The 20,577-nt window shown below is 44.5% G+C and overlaps 1 protein-coding gene across 4 annotated transcripts in view; it reads right to left on the bottom strand.

The window, feature by feature from the left end:
- LOC144818378 (tight junction protein 2-like) overlaps nt 1-20,577 on the bottom strand; it is a 438,051-nt gene that overhangs the window by 99,531 nt on the left and 317,943 nt on the right. For all 4 annotated transcript variants that reach the window (XM_078675742.1, XM_078675743.1, XM_078675740.1 and 1 more), the window contains one exon: nt 18,047-18,201. In XM_078675742.1, coding sequence (XP_078531868.1) covers nt 18,047-18,201 — 155 coding nt within the window. The remainder of the gene's footprint in view (nt 1-18,046; nt 18,202-20,577) is intronic.

The following is a 20,577-nucleotide window of genomic DNA, read 5'->3' as shown; positions in this document are numbered from 1 at the left end:
GGTGTGTCCACCCTTAGGCTTGTGCCACCCCTAAGGTTACTTGATGTGTAGATAAAATTTGAAAGTCTGCCATCTTGGTGATGGCAGAATTAGGAACTCTGAGACAGGAAGTAGTCATATAGGGTGCGTAGTGACCACAGGGGTAAGTAGCCCACTGGCTATCATGGTACACTCCCCTACCGCCCCTGAATCTAGTTTTTGGGGGAGGCCCCAGCACCACAAAATCAGATCCTGCTGACCTAAAAGGAGAAGACAGACGCTGAAGAGTCACAAAAAGCAAGAACAGAAGAAAAGCAACTGACTTGGCGCAAATCCTGCCGGCCAGTCTGCCTACGATCAACATTGACTAACATTGTGGACCTGATGCTATATTGCACCCCTGCACCTGGACGCCCTGAGGTGACCTGTTGGTGCTGCCTTGGACTTTGCCCCCTACTTACCTTAAATCCAGACGATTTGACCCGTAATTGCTGTGAGGTACCTATATGTAGTGTATGTCTTTCCTCCGTAGGATAACATTACCGCTTCAGAAATGTCACTCTGTTGCTTTTTGAAAACTACAAATATTTCTATTTCGAAACATACCTACCTGATCGTAATGATTTTGGTACTTCAATATACATAGAGATATGTGTTATTTCTATAAATTGGTGTGTATCTCATTATTGAGCCGTAGGTACCATTTATTGACTGGGTGTGTATTGTAGATGTCTAACACGCCTTTCTGAGAAGCCTAAAGCTGCTCAGCCACAACATCCCGTAAAAGAGCGTCTTGGAATTGCTAGAGAAAGCCTCTGTCCACTTGTAAGGGATACCTCGACTCTTTGGACAATTTACCTCTTTTTGGTATACTGTATAAAGAGCCAGCTTCCTATAACCATCAATTAAAATGTTCTTGCAGTGGCAAAGTAAATGATTTAAGAATAAACACGGACTCAATTACACTGTATATGAACGTATCACAAGTGCGGTCTATAGGAGCACTTGATGCCTCATTGCCAAAACCTATGGTAAACCATGAAAACACATGAAAGCCACGGACTAAAGGAGACTGTCGCCTATCTCTGTACTTTCTATTATACCTTATGAAGAACTGGTAACATGAGGAAACAGTAACCCGACATAAAAACAAGCACTGGCAATGCCAATAAGTCTGACTTTCAAAGAATGTTGTATGGTAATTTGAAGTATTACAAGTAGCGCGGGAATGGATATGTATTTGTATAGAAGCAAGTAGAATAATATTGGGGAAGGTTTAAAGGGCAGGTGACAGTTGTACTGTCAAGCCAGACCTAACAATGCATTTAGGTTAATGACTGCCCCCACCCACGTGTGCAGCTGTCGCTTGAAAACACCATAAAACATCTGGTTATTAACGACAATTTAAAATAGTACGTGCCCCTGAAAAGTTCAACCTCAGGCAGCTGGATAAACAAAATTATCATAGCTCTGTGGAGAACAACCTCTTTTTGTGGAAAACACAAATTCTGCCCAAGCAAAACATGTACTCCCGATTCCCAACATGCCGGTGGAGCCAAAGCACCTTCTCTTGGTGTTCTCATATAACTATCTGACGACAGCTGCGCCTGCCAAGCCAGACCATAAAAAGTAAAGTCGGTCTGGGTAGAAGCTTGACAGACTGCAATCAAACACATGAATGAGGAGAAAAAAACGACTGAGCATCAACAAGTACACTGCTCTCACTTTAATCCACAAAGGGCTTTTTATCTGCAGGAAGTCATTTCGTACCTAGAGACTTGTTTCCTTCCACAGTGACAACACTAGCCTGGTCACTTGCAGGCGAATGTATGACGTTACAACGAATTCCGTGATCTTACATTGTACGCCAGTGTGTGCAAGTGACATTAAAACATTCAATAAGGCTTGCTAAGAGAAAGCAGATTGGGAAATCTCCCTTGGAGGAATAGGAGTCCGTTTTGACTGACCTCGTACCTAAGATGGCAGCTAACACCGCGAATATGTTCCCTGTACGAGTCCTGACAACGGACTCGCAAAGCGGATATACAAGGTGGTATCAATAAGAAAGGAAAACGTGGATAGGTAGCTTACATCTCTCTTTCATTGTGCTCTGTTCACGGTAGTCTACCGATCCTTCCCGCCTGATTCCTGATGCCAGGACCTAAAATGGCGGCTTCCATTACAGTCAGGTGCATGGCCAGAACCCTAATATAAAGAGGATGCATGCGCTTGTGTGCAGAATCCACATTGTATGCCATTGACATTTAAACATTTAAAACAATCTCCTTTGGATGTGCATGAATCTGATCTGCCTGGACTGACCTGTTCACTGATACCTGAGATGGTGGTTCCACTGTTGAGATGCTCTCGGTAGGAAGCCCGACGTGTGATCCATATCAAGTGACTTGTCTTTCAAGAGTCCTAACTGAACTCTACCTAACATAATCCTACCAGGACTGTGCCTGACCGCAAGATGGCATCTAGAATTCATTCGGACCATGGTTTCTCCCCGCCCCCACTCAAATCTGACAATCTCTGAGTACTCCTGATCTCCATCCTGACAGCAGAGTCCGAGCACTATGTCCGATGCCTGGTGGAGCTGCTCTGTTCAGCTATTGAGGAGTTCAGCCTTGGTTCATCCCCTGACCGTCACCTACCCAGCCGGACTTTGGGCACAGTTTTTCTCCCTGTATCCCTGACTCACCCCCCCCCCCCCCCCATCATATTTCTATAACTTAGCTTTTCCCTTGTCTCCTATCTATCTGTTCCCATGTAGCACTCTTTCTTTCTTTGTCTACTTCCTTTGCTCCTATCCCCTCTCACCTGAATCTTTCCCCTTGCCCGCTACACCGCCTAGCCCCCTGTCCTTTTGTGCCCTTTGACTAAGCACTCCTTGTCCCCTTGTTGGGGAAAGATCCAATATTTACACTCTGGAGTCTCAGCGAACCCGCTGAGAGAGTCCACAGCGCCTAGGGAGCCACTCACAGTTGAGATATGGTATGGCACCCCTTGCCAAAGCACTCCCTCTCCCCTTTTTGGGGAAGGATCCAGTATGTAGGCCTTGGAGTCTCAGAGACCCCTTTGAGAAAGTCCACTGCGTATAGGGAGCCTCTCACAACAGAAATGGGGAAATTATACCACTTCCCCTGGGATCACAGCTTACTAGACTTTGGACGCAGCTCTGACTCGTCTACCGGTTTGTGTTCCTGTCACCCTCCCCCTCCTCTTTCCATGCTGTGTCTCTCACCCTCCCCTCCTCCATTCTCGGTCTACTTCCCCTGCTCTTATCCCCACTCCTTCCCTGAATTTCTTTCATTGCCTTCTCTTTCCCTTACGTATATGTTCTTTTTGTTTGTTTCAACCTTACTTGTCACTATGTTGCCAGGCTCTATTAACTGTGTAACCTTTGTAACAATGTAACCTGCAATTATGGTCTGATACTCATGTAAAGCGCTCCGATACCTCCGGGTCTAGCCAGCGCTATATAAAACCTTTTAAATAAATAAAATAAATTACCACCACAACATAAACAAATCAGACCTGGTCTATAATTGCCTTCCCTTACAATGAAGGATGTATGAAAATAAAACAAGCATTTACAATGCAACGGTCTCGGCATTGCAAAAGTTAGAGCTATTAGTATTGTAAATGAACGCGAGTTTAAGATCTTGACATTGTAAATGACAAGGTCTTTTATTTATGTTTTAAAAACAAAAACATTAATAAAAGTCATTGTCATTTACAATGCCAATAGCGCAAAGTCGCGTAATGTGTATGCCAAACTACATTACCCTCCTGACGAGTGCCCTTTCACTTAATTTTTTACAAATGAAAGCCCTGGCATTTTTTTTTTTACAAATTAAGCACGGGTGGTGTCCGTGTGTGCATGGGAGTGATGGTGTCCGTGTGTGCATGGCAGTGGTGGTGTCCGTGTGTGCATGGCAGTGGTGGTGTCCGTGTGTGCATGGCAGTGGTGGTGTCCGTGTGTGCATGGCAGTGGTGGTGTCCGTGTGTGCATGGCAGTGGTGGTGTCCATGTGGGCACGGCAGTGGTGGTGTGCGTGTGTGTGCACGGCAGTGGTGGTGTCCGTATGTGTACGGCAGTGGTGGTGTCCGTGTGTGTATGCCAGTGGTGGTATCCGTGTGTGTATGGCAGTGGTGGTGTCCCTGTGTGCATGGCAGTGGTGGTGTCCGTGTGTGGATGGCAGTGGTGGTGTCCGTGTGTGGATGGCAGTGGTGGTGTCTGTGTGTGGATGGCAGTGGTGGTGTCCGTGTGTGGATGGCAGTGGTGGTGTCCGTGTGTGGATGGCAGTGGTGTTGTCCCGGGCAGGCTTGAAAAGAACTGGCGGAGCTATTGCGCGGGCCCAACTGGAGAAGCACAGGGTTCTGGAAGTCGAGTCCGAAATGCATGTGCAGTGTCCAGCGCAAAGAAACCCTCCTGGGTATAAGAGTGCTTACAAAAGCGAAATGAATATATAAAGTCTTGAATATCCACGAGTTGGCGGCCGTAGGCCAGGGACGAGGTACCCTGGCAGAGTATCAGTGGGTGCCAGGGCTGCAGCTGCCGGGGGTGCGCAGGGGAGGGCTGGTGTTCATACGTAGTGCTGCGGGCGGCGTTCAGCGCTGCAGGCAAGCAGTGACACCAGGAGGCTGCAGCACAGGTGCACCGGGCGTGCTGCGTGCGTGGTTCAGCAATGGCAGGCAAGCATTGACACCAGGAGGCTGCAGCACAGGTGCACGGGCGTGCTGCGGGCGGGGTTCAGCGCTGCAGGCAAGCAGAGACACCCGTAGGCTGCAGCACAGGTGCACGGGGCGTGCTGCGGGCGGGGTTCAGCCGTAGGCGTTGGACAGCTCGAGGTACTGCAGGCCATGAATGGGGCTCATTGATGCTAAACCGGCTCTCCAGGCACGCCTGCAATCAGCACCCCAAACATTAAAGTGGTTGCCACATAGCCGGAAGACCCGGCTCTACCAGTCCTCGGACCTGCCTTAATATATCGTTTCCCCACAGGGCAAAGAGCGTGCGGTCTGCCAGGCACAGAAATAGCCATGTACCCGGTTACTTCGCACAGTCACTTCAAAAAACCGTGGACATCTCTCTCTACACACCCAGGCCGTGCATCGTGAGGCTCACCAAAGGGTGCGGTGGTCGAAACGCCGATTCTACCTCTACTCAGGTCGCTGTAGGGGCGGCTCACCTCGGAGGACAAGACCATCTCCATGCCCATTTAGTCATTGGCGCCTCTCTCAAAGCGCGGTGCTCGTGGTGTAAGAGGAAGGGGGCACATGCTCATTTCAATACACAACCCGCTGAGGAATTTGCAGAACGGTTCGGCAGGCGTGTGTGTTATCAGCGGCGCGCGCTGGAATTTTTCAGATCCACTGAAAATAGCAACATGCTATGGGAAATCTCTTACATTACGTTTGGACTGATTGGCAAAGATGGTGTAGACAGTGCCTGTGTGGAATGGTTGTAACATTAGGAGCATGCAGGGCATTCAAAGTTGAGATTTACTCGTTTGTAATGCCGGGGCGAGTCCACTCTAGCTCTAAATTTAAGCAGTGATGGTGACATTTTCAAGTCCGCTCCTGCAGAATGTCAGTAAAGTTGGTGGGAGGCCAGTTAGTGTGTGGATTGCAAGTGAGATTTGTGATCTAGCCCTGTTTGAAATGGTTTGGGGCTTACAGGCGATCAGTACTAGAGCTGAATGTTAAGGGCCTTTGGGAAGGTAAAAAGACAATTGGTTGGCAAAGCTGGGATGTGGGTGTGGGATCAGTTGGGAAGTGACTAGCTCATGCTCTGAAAAATGAAACGGAGTATTGAGCTCTGTATTGGTTGGTTGGACTACTTTGACATTGTAGGCGAGTGCATTTGTAACCTGCTCCTATACGTAGTGGTAGGGGGAGTGCCATTGTCGGCTCCTAAATGGACTGAGATATATAGTTCCAAGACCACAGGAAGACACTAGTTGTGTGAACATGTGAGAGACCAACACGGAGCACAGTTCTGCTGTCCAGTCGAACTCTCTGGGAGGATGCATTGGGGCCCCTTGCACTTTTCAAGCCTAGTCCTGCACACCTCAAACTGACGTTTCCCAGGACTTCTGGAAAGAGGGGCCATGCAGCACTGCAGAAGTATAGTACTCTGTTTCTTAAAGTGGCCTTTGAAAGACGTGACGAGCGAGCCAGAGTAGTAACTTCATCAAGTGGTGTCCAGTAACGACGGAGCTTAGCCCTGACCTTGCTTCTGGCCCATGCTGACGTAGCCCTTCCTCGGAACGGTAACTGGGGGTGTTATACGAGAGCCGCACAGGAGGAATGCGTGCTTGCCTTCAGGCTTCAAAGCTCGGCGCTGCTCCCAGCGGCCCGGCCGGAGGGGAGGATGTGTTCCTTTTCATGTATGCAATTCTTCTGTGGCTCTTTGAACTAATCCAGATGTTTTCTTGCATGCTAGCTTCCGAGATCTGCTCGGCCTCTGTATCTGCACTGCTTGCATTTTGTGTTTCTGGAACTGTAAATGTTAATGGCAAAGGCAGGCTGGCGTTTAAGAGTTGGCGAGGTAGGTAGAGCTTCGTGCTTCACTAGCCCTCGGCTGTCTGCGCCTAGAAATGGGCTTCAGTGGAATAACATGCTTCCTTTTCTAGATGGCGATAGTCTTCCCGTTCACTATAGTCTTTGGCGCTGGGGGGCATGTAGAGGGAGGCTTCCATCACTTTCAGTCATTGGCGCATCTCTCAAAGCGCGGTGCTCGTGGTGTAAGAGGAAGTGGGCACGTGCTCATTCCAAGACACAACCCGCTGAGGAATTTGCAGAACGGTTCGGCAGGCGTGTGTGTTATTAGCGGCGCGCGCTGGTATGCAGACTCCCCTTGCATACCAGCAGGCGCGCGTCGCGACCCGGCCTGCATTCGCATGCTCTGGATACAAGACCTGGCCGCGCGCACAACGTTATCCTATGGGAAAACGCTGCGCGCGGCCAGGTCTTGTCTCCCTTCGTCGTTCTCAGACTGCTGAGGCGCCGACTATAGTTCTCTGGCGAGAACGCGCTTTTCAAGCGCGTTATAGCCGAGCCCTAAAAATTGCCAAATAATCTCGTAACTGAATTACAAATTAAATGATATAAAACTGTAGATCAGGAGCAATACAAAATCGTACGAAATCGTATGCATGCCTTTATTTAACCCGCAACATTTACCATTGTATGTTTTGAGGGCGCTCTGATATGTTTAAACTAAAATGTGCATTAATATTAGTCATTCTGCACCTCAATTCACATGTACATACTGAGATGGAGCTATTGCAATTGTAACAAAATCATTAAGATGTGGCTAAAGTGTGTTTTTCTGGCTTAGGTTAACTAGGTCTCAATTAGATCTCAACGTCATCTTGCTCAAAAAGGATGCTGTATTATGATGTTCATTCCATTTATTTCTTGCTTAACACTATGTGCAGCAAAACATGTATTGTGTATTTGTGAATTAGACTGTTCTTAACGAGCCTGCTGGAGGAAACCTTTTCACAATAAAATTCATGGTCTTTCAGCATGGTGTTCCGCGCACACTGTATTGAATTAATTTACAATGGTACACTGTTGTTAATGTAACTAGTTTGCTCTAAAATTTCTGGATGACATTAGGTCAGAAGGGGTGAATCAAGATCCCTGAGCAGGTTAGTTAGTGCTAAGGTGAGAGGGTTTGTGTGACAGTTAAAACTATGAAAATGTGATTTGTTGGAGAAATAATCATGCTATGCTGACATTGCAGTTTTCTGTCATTGTCTATGCAAGAAAACTGTATTTAGCTCTAGAATTTGGGGGTGAGAGAACTTTTTGAAGACCCTTCTGGAGCCTCTAGGTATGATGTACTATTTCTTACAGATTTTGCGGCACACTTGTCTTAGCATTTCTCTGGTTTTTGACCACTACTATATTACTCTGCATTTCATGGCTACTATGGCAAATTAATTTTATATAATTCAATGAGATTACCGCTGTATCGGAATTTACTATTTTCTGTATTGTACCTTGAAAATATGTAATAAACCTTCATGTTGTGTTAAAGTTTAATTTTAATCTCCCTTTCGGAGTCAGACCTTTCTTTAGATTGTATTTTTTGAAAAGCTGTTCTGAAACGTAGCTACCGATCCACCCAATGTTTGGGCATGCCACTGTAATGCTACTTTCCTAGAGCTTTGCGCACCCAGTTTCTAGAAAGCCTTGTGTGATATGTCCCTAGCTCACAAATTATGCAAATATACACACAGATCACACTTTAAAGAGTTTTGTTGATGTTCAAACAGAACCCTGATGTTATAGATAAAGCCAAATGGAGATTGGTTGTACAGTGCCTGACACTGCTGGCAGCATGTTTACAGTAAAAAGCATGCAACCTTTAACCAGTACCACTCTGGAGAAAGTGCCTAGAGCTGCTTCCCTGGAAAAGGTATATTAAGTTCCTGTATCAAGGTTCCTCAGCTTTCATAACATCTTGGATATGTACGAAAGCTACCTGCAGAGGGTACAGGTTTGTCTAGGTGTGAATGGACTGGTGAGTGCTTTGGCCAATGGATCCCAAATGACGCACAATGGGGCAATTGATCCCAATGTTGCACAAGACAGTGGTGTCCTTTGTGCTTGGCAGATTATGTCCAGCTCAGAATTCTGAGCCCGTAAATCTCACACTCTGCCCCTCCACCCCCCCCCCCCCACCTCAGTTAAAATGATGTTCCTGGTGGAGAAGGTAGTCAGCTGAGTCACTTTGTTTTGTCAACTTATCTTACACCAGAGCTTCAGATGAATTCACAAAACACCCGAGGCAGCCCATTTAATTCATGGTGGATACTACGGAAAGAAACTTGCAAATCTAACCAGCAACCTCAAGAAAAAAGCATCCACATGTGTGGAGGAGCTTTTTTTTTTTTTTAATAAAGTGCAACTTCTGTTTGGCTCTGCAAGTCCCCCACGGTCATCAGAGGAGAGTAAGTACTGTTTTTGATGGACACAGAGGAGGCTTACACATCACCATAAGTAATAAGTCAAGATTCTAGGAAGGCAAACCTCAGCATGGTTGCAGCTCTCCCCCAGACCACCTTTATTGGGGAAGTCTACAGACTTGCCTTGCAGTTTGGTCTTGAAAATAGAGAGACCTCCCTGCACAAGAGAAGGACTGAGCCAGCCAGGAGTCATAGAATTCTATGAAGACAACACATAGCCCAGTTGACCGGAAGGACTATCCGTTAACTATGAGTTCTTGAAACCCGTAGCTCTAGCTAGACCAAAAGACCATCAGTCTCCATCCCTTGGTGTGTGGTTTCATTGTATAAAGAAGGTCTCCCTGATTCAAGAACTCTTTGAACCACACTTACTGACCTCATGGTTTCAGAGATATAACTGGTTGAAATCACAGCCAAAAGTAATTAAATAAACCTGCTGCTAGTAGCAGGTTACTACTGTGGATACCTACAGTCTACTGTATGACCATGCAGTTTCAACTGCCACTGGTGGTTTCTGAGGTGTGTCCTCCTCCTAACTTTAAAAGCACTCCTCGAGATTCATAGTAGGAAGTGGCTAACTTTTTTTTCTCCACTGTCCCATTAAAAAAAACAGTCCATTTGAACCATTAACAGGGCACTGGAGACTGAACAGGCATTCCACTGGGAAATAATAACCATACACCAGTTCACCAAGGACACCACCGGAAGTACCCAATTTAACACATGTTTTGATGACAAGTAACTTTTTGTTTGGGTTGTGGGTTTGCATTTAGTTCTAGTGTTTTTTAAGTGTTAACCCATTTTAACAGGAGACTTAAAACATTTTCTTTTTTATAGAGGCGACACCTTTAATGAACAACACCCTTTGGCACTAAAGGTATCTACTTCAAAGTAAATTCTTAGCAATACTATCCCTGCCCTCATGTGGACAATCACCCCATATTCATAGTGAATAGCATGAGGCAGCTACAACATTTTGCACTTTAACTTAGGCCAAGATGAGCTAGGACCTACCTACATATTTTCTTTGTATATCATATTTTAAGCGTACTATTTTACAAACCTGACTCACCTGGTGCTAGACATTTCCTTTTTATAAAGTACTGATTAGACACAGAAGCTATTGTGTTATCTACTGTGTGATATTAAATCTAAGTTTCCAAAACCCTCTATATCTTGAAGTAAGCTTTGCCTGCTTACCCTCGTAATCATCCCAGAGTGAAATGCCGAGAGAAAGTATCCTGGCTATCCAATTTGAAGTCCACCAGAATTGTGGGCCTGGAACACTAGTGGTAAATTACTTTACCAACAAGGTGAAAGAGCCAGTAAGAAAACAAGTTACTTACCTGTAACTTTAGTTCTCCAGTATTGGAAACTTTCATAGATTCCCATGCTTGAATCATTCCCCGTCGACGAGATGGGAGTCCCCAGTATATATAAAAAATAGTAATACAAACCATTACAACTCTTTTCCCTTGTCACTCCGGAGATGCACTAATCTTTTGGAATTCAGGGGTGCACTGAAGACTTGGTTATTAAAGCAAGCGCACGATTAGGTTACTGCTTTCCATCTCTCTCTCCTGCAGTGCCATGAAACCTCTGGGTGCCCGTGCGCTTAATAAATCTTGAATAACATAACATAACAAATAGAAACTAGGCCTAGACCCAATCTAGTTTTGTAACATATCCACCTCATTTTGTAAAAGAGCAAAAATAAAATCAACAACTAATCAGATGACCCTCACCCTCCAGAACCCTCCTGAGAGAACCTCAGACCATCAGATATTCGTAGCTGTAGTGCCACAGGATAACCATAAAGAAGCAGAAGTCGAGCTTTCCCTGGGGAGGAGGGTGGGTCGCATGTGAATCTATGAAAGTTTCTAATACTGGAGAACTAAAGTTACAGGTAAGTAACTTGTTTTCTTACTGGCTCTTTCATAGATTCCCATGCTTGAATCAGAGGAGCTAGCAGTCATGAGCAAGTTTTTTTGCCTGTATCACTTTCAACAGAGATCAATAATGTATCAATAAGATTAAAGATTGGAAAAAACATATAGCATATTTCGCAGTTTAGACCTCATTCTTTTTCCTTTTAAAAAAAAAAAAAAGTTTTTAAAAGTAGTGAAATAAAAGATATTACTAACACTCAAATTAGCATCAAATACCCATATATGCATACAGAAATAACAAGAAGCAATCAATTGTATCAAAGAATGTGCAAAGAGGGCATGAAGGAAAAGGAAGGCGGGATGAGAGGGAAAGCTCACCACTTATTTAAAGAGGTTCCTCAGGACTGCTTGGCCCACTGCAGTGTCGCTGAGCGACGAAGAATTCAAGCAGTAATGTCTTGTGAAGGTATGGGTACCCCAGGTCGCTGCTCTGCAGATGTCCCGGATAGGTACCCCAGCAAAGAAGGCAGCAGAAGAAGAGATCACCCTTGTGGAGTGAGCACGGACTTTCCCTTCAAGGGGCTTACCAGCTGCTTGATGACAATATGGAATAGAACTGGAAATCCACCGTGAAATCCCCTGTTTGGAAAGGGGAAATCCTTTACGAGGGGCGCTGTAAGCCACAAAGAGCTGAGGTGACTTTCTAAAATCCTTAAATCTCTGAAGATAGAACTTCAGGCAACGCTGAATGTCCAATGAGTGAAGTGACCTCTCAGCCGGGGTTGTAGGTTGAGGGGAAAAAGTTTTAAGTATCACAGGTTCATTTAAATGAAAGTCTGAAGGTACCTTCGGGTTGAACTTTGAGTTGGTACGGAGTACTACCGTTTCATTTTTAAATTGAAGATAGGGCTCCTGAATTGTGAGTGCCTGCAACTCGCTGACTCTTCTAGCTGATGTCAAGGCTAGAAGAAGGGCCACCTTCCAAGAGAGAAATTTTAAGTTAGCCTTATGCATAGTCTCGAAGGGATGTTTCATGAGCTGGTTCAAGAACAGATTAAGTTGCCACAGTGGTAGAGGAGGCTTCACTTGAGGGAAGACTCGAAAAAGACCTTTCATAAACAGTTTATTTATATCTGCTGACCAGAGCGAATGGCCTGAGGATATCCATCTGAAGCGAAAGATGGCCGCGAGATGAACTTTAATAGACGATTGAGCCAGGCCCGCCTTAGCCAAGGAAAGAATGTAAGGAAGAATTTCATGCACTGAGGAAGAGAAAGGGTGAACTCCCGGTTCCCGGCACCAGTGACAAAACCTCTTCCACTTCATCTGGTAGGTTTTGTTTGTACTTTGAGCACGAGCCTGAGACAGGATGTCCCTACATTCTGCAGAGAGCTTTAAGTCGAGAAACTCTCTGTGCTCAGGAGCCACCTTGATAATTGCAGGGATCAGGGATCCGGATGCAATACTTGGCCCTGCGAAATCGTCAGCAGTGATGGAATCTGTTTCAAAGGGACCGGATGCTTCAAGGATAGGAGAAGAAGCTCCATGAACCAGTACTGGCGAGGTCAAGATGGTGCTATTAGGATCATCTTGCAGGGTTCCGTTTTGAGCTTTCTGAGCAGTCTTGGGATCAGGGAAATGGGGTGAAAAGAGTAAACAAAGGCGCCTGACCATGCCATCGAAAACGCATTCCCCGAGGATCCCGGATGGTGATGCCAAGCTTGCGTAGAACCAGCATTTCTTGTTCTCCGGTGTAGCAAAGAGATCTATGGCCGGTCTGCCCCATAGTTGAAAAAACTCCTTCAGAGTTCTCTGGTCCAGTTCCCATTCGTGACTGTCTGCTGTCTCGTTGAGATTCCCTTGGAGATGCTCCGCCTTTCGCGAGACCCTATGCAGGATCGCCCATTCCCAACCAGCTTGAGCTTCCGCCGACAGCAGACAAGATCTTGTGCCGCCCTGCTTGATAATACAATGCATGGCCATAGTAGTGTCTGTTCTTATTAGAATAGACAAATCCTTTATTCTTGGGAGGAAAGCCTGTAGGGCTAGGCGAATTGCTCTGAGTTCCAGCAGATTGATGTGCAACAGACGATGGTGAGGTAGCCATCGACCACTTATCTGGAAGTCCTGCAAGACCGCTCCTCAGCCCTCCAGAGACGCATCTGTTGTAATAATATGAGGAGCTGGGGAGACCATGAAGGAGAGATCTTGAGAAATGTTCTCCTCGTGAGTCCACCATGAAGCGGCTTCTTTCATTGGCACAGTGATCGTGATCATGTACTCGAAAGACCCTTCTACTTGTCTCCACTGTAAGTCCAGTTGTTCCTGAAGAGGATGCATTCATAACCTGCAGTGAGGAATTAGAGGAATGCAGGATGAAATGGATGCCAGAAGGGACTTGTAGAGGCAAACTGAAAGTGACATTTTTTCAAGTAGATGGGCCATCGACATCAGTTTGGTTTGTCTTTCCACTGACTGAAAAGCCTTGTTGAGGGATGTGTCCAATATGGCTCCCAGGAATTTGGCATTCTTGGAAGGGCACAAATTAGATTTTTCTCTGTGGAGGGTAAGACCCAGACTTTTGAACAGATTTGTACAAGCTGCCACTGACCTCTCGGCTGCAGTCTTGGTAGGAGTCATTAGCAACCAGTCATCCAGGTAAGGGAAAACCTGGTGCTGTTTCCTTAGAAAAGCCTCTACCGAAGCCAGTATCTTTCTATAGATCCTTGGTGCAGATCTGAGGCTGAAGGGGAGAACCCTGAATTGAAAGTGGCTTTTGGCTACTGTAAAGCGAAGAAACTTCCTGTGGGATGGATATATGGGAACATGCAAATATGTGTCCTCTCGGTCCAAAGTGGCCATGAAATTTCCTGAATTTAAAAGTCGAAGTATGTCCTGGAAGGAGACCATTCAAAATGACTGTTTGATTAGATAGGTGTTGAGCTCCATCAGATCTAGAATAGGGCGTCACTTTTCTACAATCTTTCAAACTAGAAAGAACCAGGAGTAGAAACCCTCTCCTCTGTGTGAGGTAGGGACCGGCTCTATCGCTTCTTTCTGCAGCATCTGTTGGAACTCTAAGGGCAGGAGATGAAGATGTTTTGTTACGTTGGCGCGAGGGGGCTTGGTTGGAGGAGGATGAACAAACTCCATGTGGCCAAATTGAATTATATTGAGAACCCAATGATCCGATGTTATCCATTGCCAATCTTTGAAGTAATGTGAGATCCTGCCCCCCACAGGTGTTAAATGAGGGGGAGGAACAGTAGACAGAGCCAGCAGGCCGCTATTGACACCTAGAGGACTCCTTCCCTTGGCATCCTGCTCTTCCTCGGTTTGTCGATCTTGAATATGACGAGTACTGACCCTGCCACTGGTTATTCTGCGGGCGGTAAGATTGGGAGGCAGGCATATACGAGGAGTACCGATATTGCTGGTAACCTCCTGTGTATGAGGTAAGACCTTGCAGTATTGAAGCGTCCCTAATCATCTTGCTGTGTCTGTAAATGTCTTAATGTCCTGAAGCGCGTCTTCTATGTGTTTACCAAAGAGCGCCTCTCCATCAATAGGAAAGTCCAAAATCTTGTTCTGAACCTCAGGTCTAAACGAGGTCGCTCAAAGCCATCCCTGGCGATGAAGGACTGCCACTCCAGCCAGGGAACGGAACGCAGTTGTTATAATGTCCATTGCGCAATCAATCACCTCCGAGGAGGCCCGCTCTCCTTCCTGGAGAATCCTTTTCACTTTGGCTCTGCTGTCATCAGGCAGCTGGTCTAGGTAGGGAGAGAGGTCACACCGCATTTGGCGGTCGTAGCACTTCAAGATGGCTAAAGCATTAGCCGCTTTGACAAGTAGGCTTGACATCGATGAAAACCTTTTGCCAGCATTGTCCAAGCGTCTGCCTTCTTTATGTGGAGGTGTTGTTAGAGAAGCCGCTGGATTTTTATGACTTCCTCTGTGCTGCCTGAGATATCACGAGTCCGGTTTTGGCTGACTCACCAGGCAGACCGTGTTATCCTCCGGGGCTTTATATTTTTTCTCTAAACGAGGAGGCACCGGGACCACTGTAGCTGGGGTCTTCATAACTTGAGCTTCTCTTCCCAAACATGACCAACGATAGGAATTGATCTCACAGACTTCCTAAAGGACTCTTTGAAATTGTATAAGAAGCACTCAGACTGTACCGATGGTATAGGTAGATCGAATCTTCAGCTGCCCCCTCCAACAAATTATGGAAACCACCAATGTCCTCAGGTGGAGAATCCACTGGCGAAGGTGAAGCAGGAGTAGGAATAATATAAGCATCCCATTCCCTGCCTGGATCCGGGAGAACTGCATTTTCCTGGTCGTCTTCCGAGGTATCATCCTGGATAAGTGGAGTCGTCAATCAATTGCAGTGGTGGTGGTGGCAGCCAAGGGGCAGGAGCTGAAACCTGAGATGGAGTTGGAAATCTCTTTATAGTCTGAGTGCACGAGCTGTAAGTCCGAAATCAAGGAGGATGGTATACAAACCATCTCCTCCTGGTAACCTCCGTGGTAGTCCTGGGGAGGATCATATTCCTGCTCTTCACCATATCCATCTTCCGAATCTAGGTCTTGGCACTTAAAGTGCAGTTCAGAAGGGCTATGTGTGTATCCATATGGACCTTCATCCTCCGAATCCTCCTCTTCTAGGAGGTGAATAGGCAGCAGAGGTGTCACTTTGCTGGGGGAAATGAGCTCAGGAGTAATGCGACGCTGTCAACAAAGATAGTTTATTCGCCGACAGTGTCGTCGACAGCATTATCGACAGTGGAATTTTCTTAGCATGTTTTCCCTCAGAAGGTACAGAGGAGGGCTTTTTGAAGTCCTCTTTTCTGTCAGAAGAAGAAGAAGATGGAAGAACAGAACTCTACTTCCTCACTGTAGACTCTCCTGTATAAAGTCTTTCCCTCTCCTTTACACCTCGGTGAGGAGATTTGCTTTCGGCTTTGCCTGTCAGACCTATGAGAGGTCTTTTTAGAGGCTTTCCCAGGATGGTCTTCAAAAGAAGAGGGGTTAGATCTCGACCCTTTCAGAGATCTCCTGGAAGACGAAGCTGGTGAGCCCTCATCACTATCGTCACTGGATATGGGATCCCTCCTGGACTTTAGCTTTTGGAGCCCCGTCAGGAGACGTCCTTCACGGCCTCTTCAAGGTTTTGGTGGAAAAAATACGGCAAACCTTGCAATCTTTAGCCTTGTGATCTGGATAGAGGCAAAAGATGCAGTGCTTGTGAGGGTCATCCATGTAAAGCCTTTTTTAGAGCAGGTGGCACAAGCTCTAAAAAAGGCCTTTTTTCTCTTTCTCAGTCATGTTGACACGAAGCTGAAGAAGCAGTTGAAGAAAGCAGTTGAAAAAACTCTAGGAGTAAAGATAACAAGGAAACAACGGAGCAGAGCTAAGTGAAGACAACCTAGCACAATGTGCTGTAGAAAATCTGATGGCCTGAGGTGCTCTCAGGAGGGTTCTAGAGGGTGAGGCTGATCTGATTGGTTGTTGATTTTATTTGGTCTCTTTTACGAAATGAGGAGGACATGTTACAAAACTAGAATGGGCCTAAACCTAGTTTCTATTTGTTATATTTTGTATTACTATTTTTTTTATATATACACACCAGGGACTTCCATCTCGACGACGGGGAATGATTCAAGCATGGGAATCTATGAAAGTTGCAATACTGGAGTAAATTCTGATTAACCACACATTAGACGAGTTGATTAGGGACATTAGGACAGAAAGAAGAAAAATGGGTATGTAGGTTATCCTCATGTTTTCCAAATGGGATTATTGAAGACTCTGTTTTGTGATTCTAGCTGTGTTTAGTATTAATATGATGAAGTTAAAGAAGGAACTGTACTAATAGTAAGATAAAAATAAAACATTTCAGTGAAAGCATACTCTGAAAGTAATTATTTTGACACCCCACTAGATGGCTCTGTAACTGCAATTTTCTGCCTTTGATGCCTACTAAACTTCTTTGTTTTGTTATGTTAAACTGCTCTCAAATACAGTGATGAAACACTTGTGTTGTCTAAGGAAAAGTAATTGTTATATCAAATAATTATGTTTGTTTTTGGCAAATAAGCCATGTTTGCAGGAATTGTAACTGATCATTTATGCAGCTTTGAAACAAGAAGAGTAACAAATAAATATAATTATTTTAATCTTTTTTGTCAAACAAGAAAGGTTTTAAAAAAACCACTGACATTTGGGATTACTTGCTATTATTTGTATCCGTGATAAAAGGTCATTTAGCTACTTCAAACACTGCATTTCATCAGACGTAGAGGTGAAAACTGTAAATAAGAGATCTATAATTTCCACAATGTTTGAAACTTTTAAGAACAATTAAATAAATAATTGTTTTTAATGAAACTTTAAGACATAATTATGCCTATTTGTGGGGTAGAGGGCAATTTGCACTGCATGCATCTAGTAGTTTACCATACAAGATGCCTTTGGCCGCAACAAGATTAGAGTGGAATGGGAAACCATACACATACTGGGAGGCACAGTGGGTAGGAATAGTGAGGTTGTAACATTAGGCACATTTTGGTTTCATTCACAGAATTACTTTCATAAATCGTAACTAGTTAATGTATCACATTGCCCTTTTGTCTATTGCATGTGTAATTTTGCGATAGGATATTCTTTATGGTGCAATAAGAATGTAAAGGTACATTCCAAGCGGAGCTCACTCTGATTTAGCCATTTGAGTTGTTTTCTAGAAAGGGATTGAAAGTATAAATTAATGATCTATTCAGTATTGTGAGCTAATTCAGGTTGATTTTACCCAGCGGGGAATACAGTATTATCTATTGTTATTTAGGGACCGTCATTTGAACCTTTCACCTAGGTGCTTGCATTATATCCAGTGACTCCTCTCTCCATGTACACTTTTAGTGACCTGCACAACATCGAACCCCTGACACCAAGTTGGCTATCAGCATGTGTATCCTTCGGACACAGAAAAGGAATAGACTTCCCTGCGGAACTGTCCAAAAGGATAGAAATGAGTCATGGGCTGAAAGGCTATACACAGAACAGTAGGAATTACTGACATATTTCATACTACCTCTATACAAACTATACATTTAACATTACACCATAATTTCAATGAACAATAATTTGGTTTAACAAAAGTAAATAAAAACTGAAAAAGACGGACCTGGTACATCATCTGTGTATTTCTGCTCCTTGCTCATCTCCGTGACTACTGGTGAGGTAGGAACAGATGGGGCGTCATCAGTCATCACGGATTTGAAAGGGGTAGGCAAGGCTCCCATTCTTGCAAGCCTACTTGGTGGTGCCTCCTCTTTGGAGCTGAGATTAAAAAACAAACTCTAAACAGTGCAATCAAAATGTGGTTTAACGACGTTCACTGCTGCACAAGAGCTAACTTGAGTACTTCAAGTAGTAGTGAAGTTTACAAATAACAATCTTTGATTAAACTCTTTACATTATACTACGGTTAAACAACTAAAGATATTATATAATGTACTCATACTGCTCGGGTTTTTTCAGTCATGTGGGTGGACACTACTGGAGACTCTGGAAGATGGCTTTCTTTATTTGTGTTTATCTGCTGCAGATATCCTGACGCTCTATGTCTGAGCTTTAAGGTGAAGCGCACAAGATAATAACATGTTGGCCACTTCTCTCTACATCCCATTAAGCCAGATTCATATCATCCTACATAACTGGACACACAAAGCCTAGAAAAGAAGGCCTCTTTCAACCCCAGCAGAGGACAGGAGTCATTTTGTTTATTGTCCCATTAACATCAAAAGGTGTACTTTGGAACCCTTACTCTTGGGCTCCCTTTCCCTCTCTCCTTCCACCCCTCCATGAATACTCACCAGCTCATAACCTTGGGCAGTTCAACCCACTCTTTCTTTATCTGAAGTCTTGTTTTAAACTGTATTTCAAAGATTGTCCACTTAGACTTTTTGAGAAATCAGAAGTTTAAAATTTGACTTAAAAAACGTTCATCAGTAAAGTTTAGAGAGAGATGCTGCCTAGGGACAAGAATCAGGCAAACCATTTAAAATGAGGTTAGCCCAAGCATAGCTATGTGTGATCCTGTGCCATTATGAAGCATTAGTACTACCTGGAACATATAATCTTCATCTGTGAACCTGTTCAATGACTACCAAACCAGATTTGGGACTAGGCGAGTACCTAGGGTTCTGAAGGTAGGAGATTGGTGCCAGCATGTGGGGGCACAAGTGGGTTGTCACCAGACTCTCCACATAAACACCAAGTCATTTTGTGTAGGGGCGAAAAAACATGATATCCAGGACATGCAAATTAGATTTTTACTTCTCTAAATGTTGCTTTATTATTACGGCCACTTGAGTGTTACCCATTAGTATGGATTTGCGGCATTTGCTATATAATCCACCCCCGGTCAACTTAAACAAAAAAAGCACATGTCTAGCTCAACGGCTAGAAAGGACAAACACAGAATAACAATTCTGAAGAAAAAAATGGAAAACCCCAAATTATGAAGTAAAGCAGAAAAAAGCGAAACCAAAAACTGCAGAGCTAAAAAGAAAAACTGGATTGACAAATACTAAACATGGAAAGAAGTAGAAATATGCCCATACATCCGTAATTCTCTTGTTGCTAGCTGATTTAAGCAGTATCAAGTTAATCAAATTAATGGCTGGCATTTTTATGAAACTCTCAGGCCTTTGACTATACCAGTGATTCGTTTTACCAGTGTACAGCAGCAGTTCAATAGATTTTCAAACCAGTGGTTAAAATGGGGGGAATTTATTGAGCCAGCCTTGAAAAATAGACATGCAGTTACGTGAAAACCCAGACCTCATATGCAGATTTATCATAGCCTGCCAGAATCCTCTTGGGAAAATGTATTCATAAACTATTACAAATGTCCATTACCTTGGTGAAAAATAGGACTGTGGACAGTAGTGCAAAGAAGACCTGTATTTATCCTACCCAGTATGAATATTTAATCTGCAAATTGTCTGCAGGGTCTGCTACGTAGCATTACACCCTGGTCTCCATGCAAAGCAAAAAACTGCTATTCTGAAATTCACTAGTTAATTCTTAATATCTGTCCTCGGCTAGTGCTCTCAAACCAGTACTAGCACACACAGCAGAGCAAGCCAAATGTTATTCCAACCCGCTGTCAAATCAAAAACTGCAGACTGCACAATTTTATTTTGAATTGTTGTTAAGCACTACTAATCACCCTGCAGTGGCCTCAGAGAGCGTTGGGGTATGGGGTAAAGAGCGACAAAAAGTACAATGCTGGAGCCAAGTGGGGATAATTGACCATTAAACAGGGATGGGCTGTGCATGGAGATAGCCGACTACATGATGGCCAACCTTTGAAATAACAAGAGTAGTGGGTAAAGAGGCAAAGCTGGATTTAGGTGTCTGACTGAACAGAACTTAGGAAGCAACTAGATAGAGCCGCAGTGACAACGATAAGCAAATGTGAAGTTGGTTTTTAAGGTTTATCCGAAATTTCGGGTAGGCAGTTTCAACTTAAGAGGCAAGGACTTTCCACAGGGAGAAGCACTGAATGTGAAGAGACTGACTGACATATCTATAAAGCCTGATGGACAATGGGCACCGACTATCAGACCTTAGATTTCTGGTCCTTAGAAAATGAACAAATAATTTCTCACGATAGTTCCTTGATTGGCAGTTGAGGGCATTAGTCTC

This window comes from Lissotriton helveticus, chromosome 2_1, assembly GCF_964261635.1.
Source record: "Lissotriton helveticus chromosome 2_1, aLisHel1.1, whole genome shotgun sequence".
NCBI classification, from domain to species: domain Eukaryota; kingdom Metazoa; phylum Chordata; class Amphibia; order Caudata; family Salamandridae; genus Lissotriton; species Lissotriton helveticus.
The sequence above is the reverse complement of the archived record's forward strand: the minus strand, read 5'-3'. Positions and strand labels throughout refer to the sequence as shown.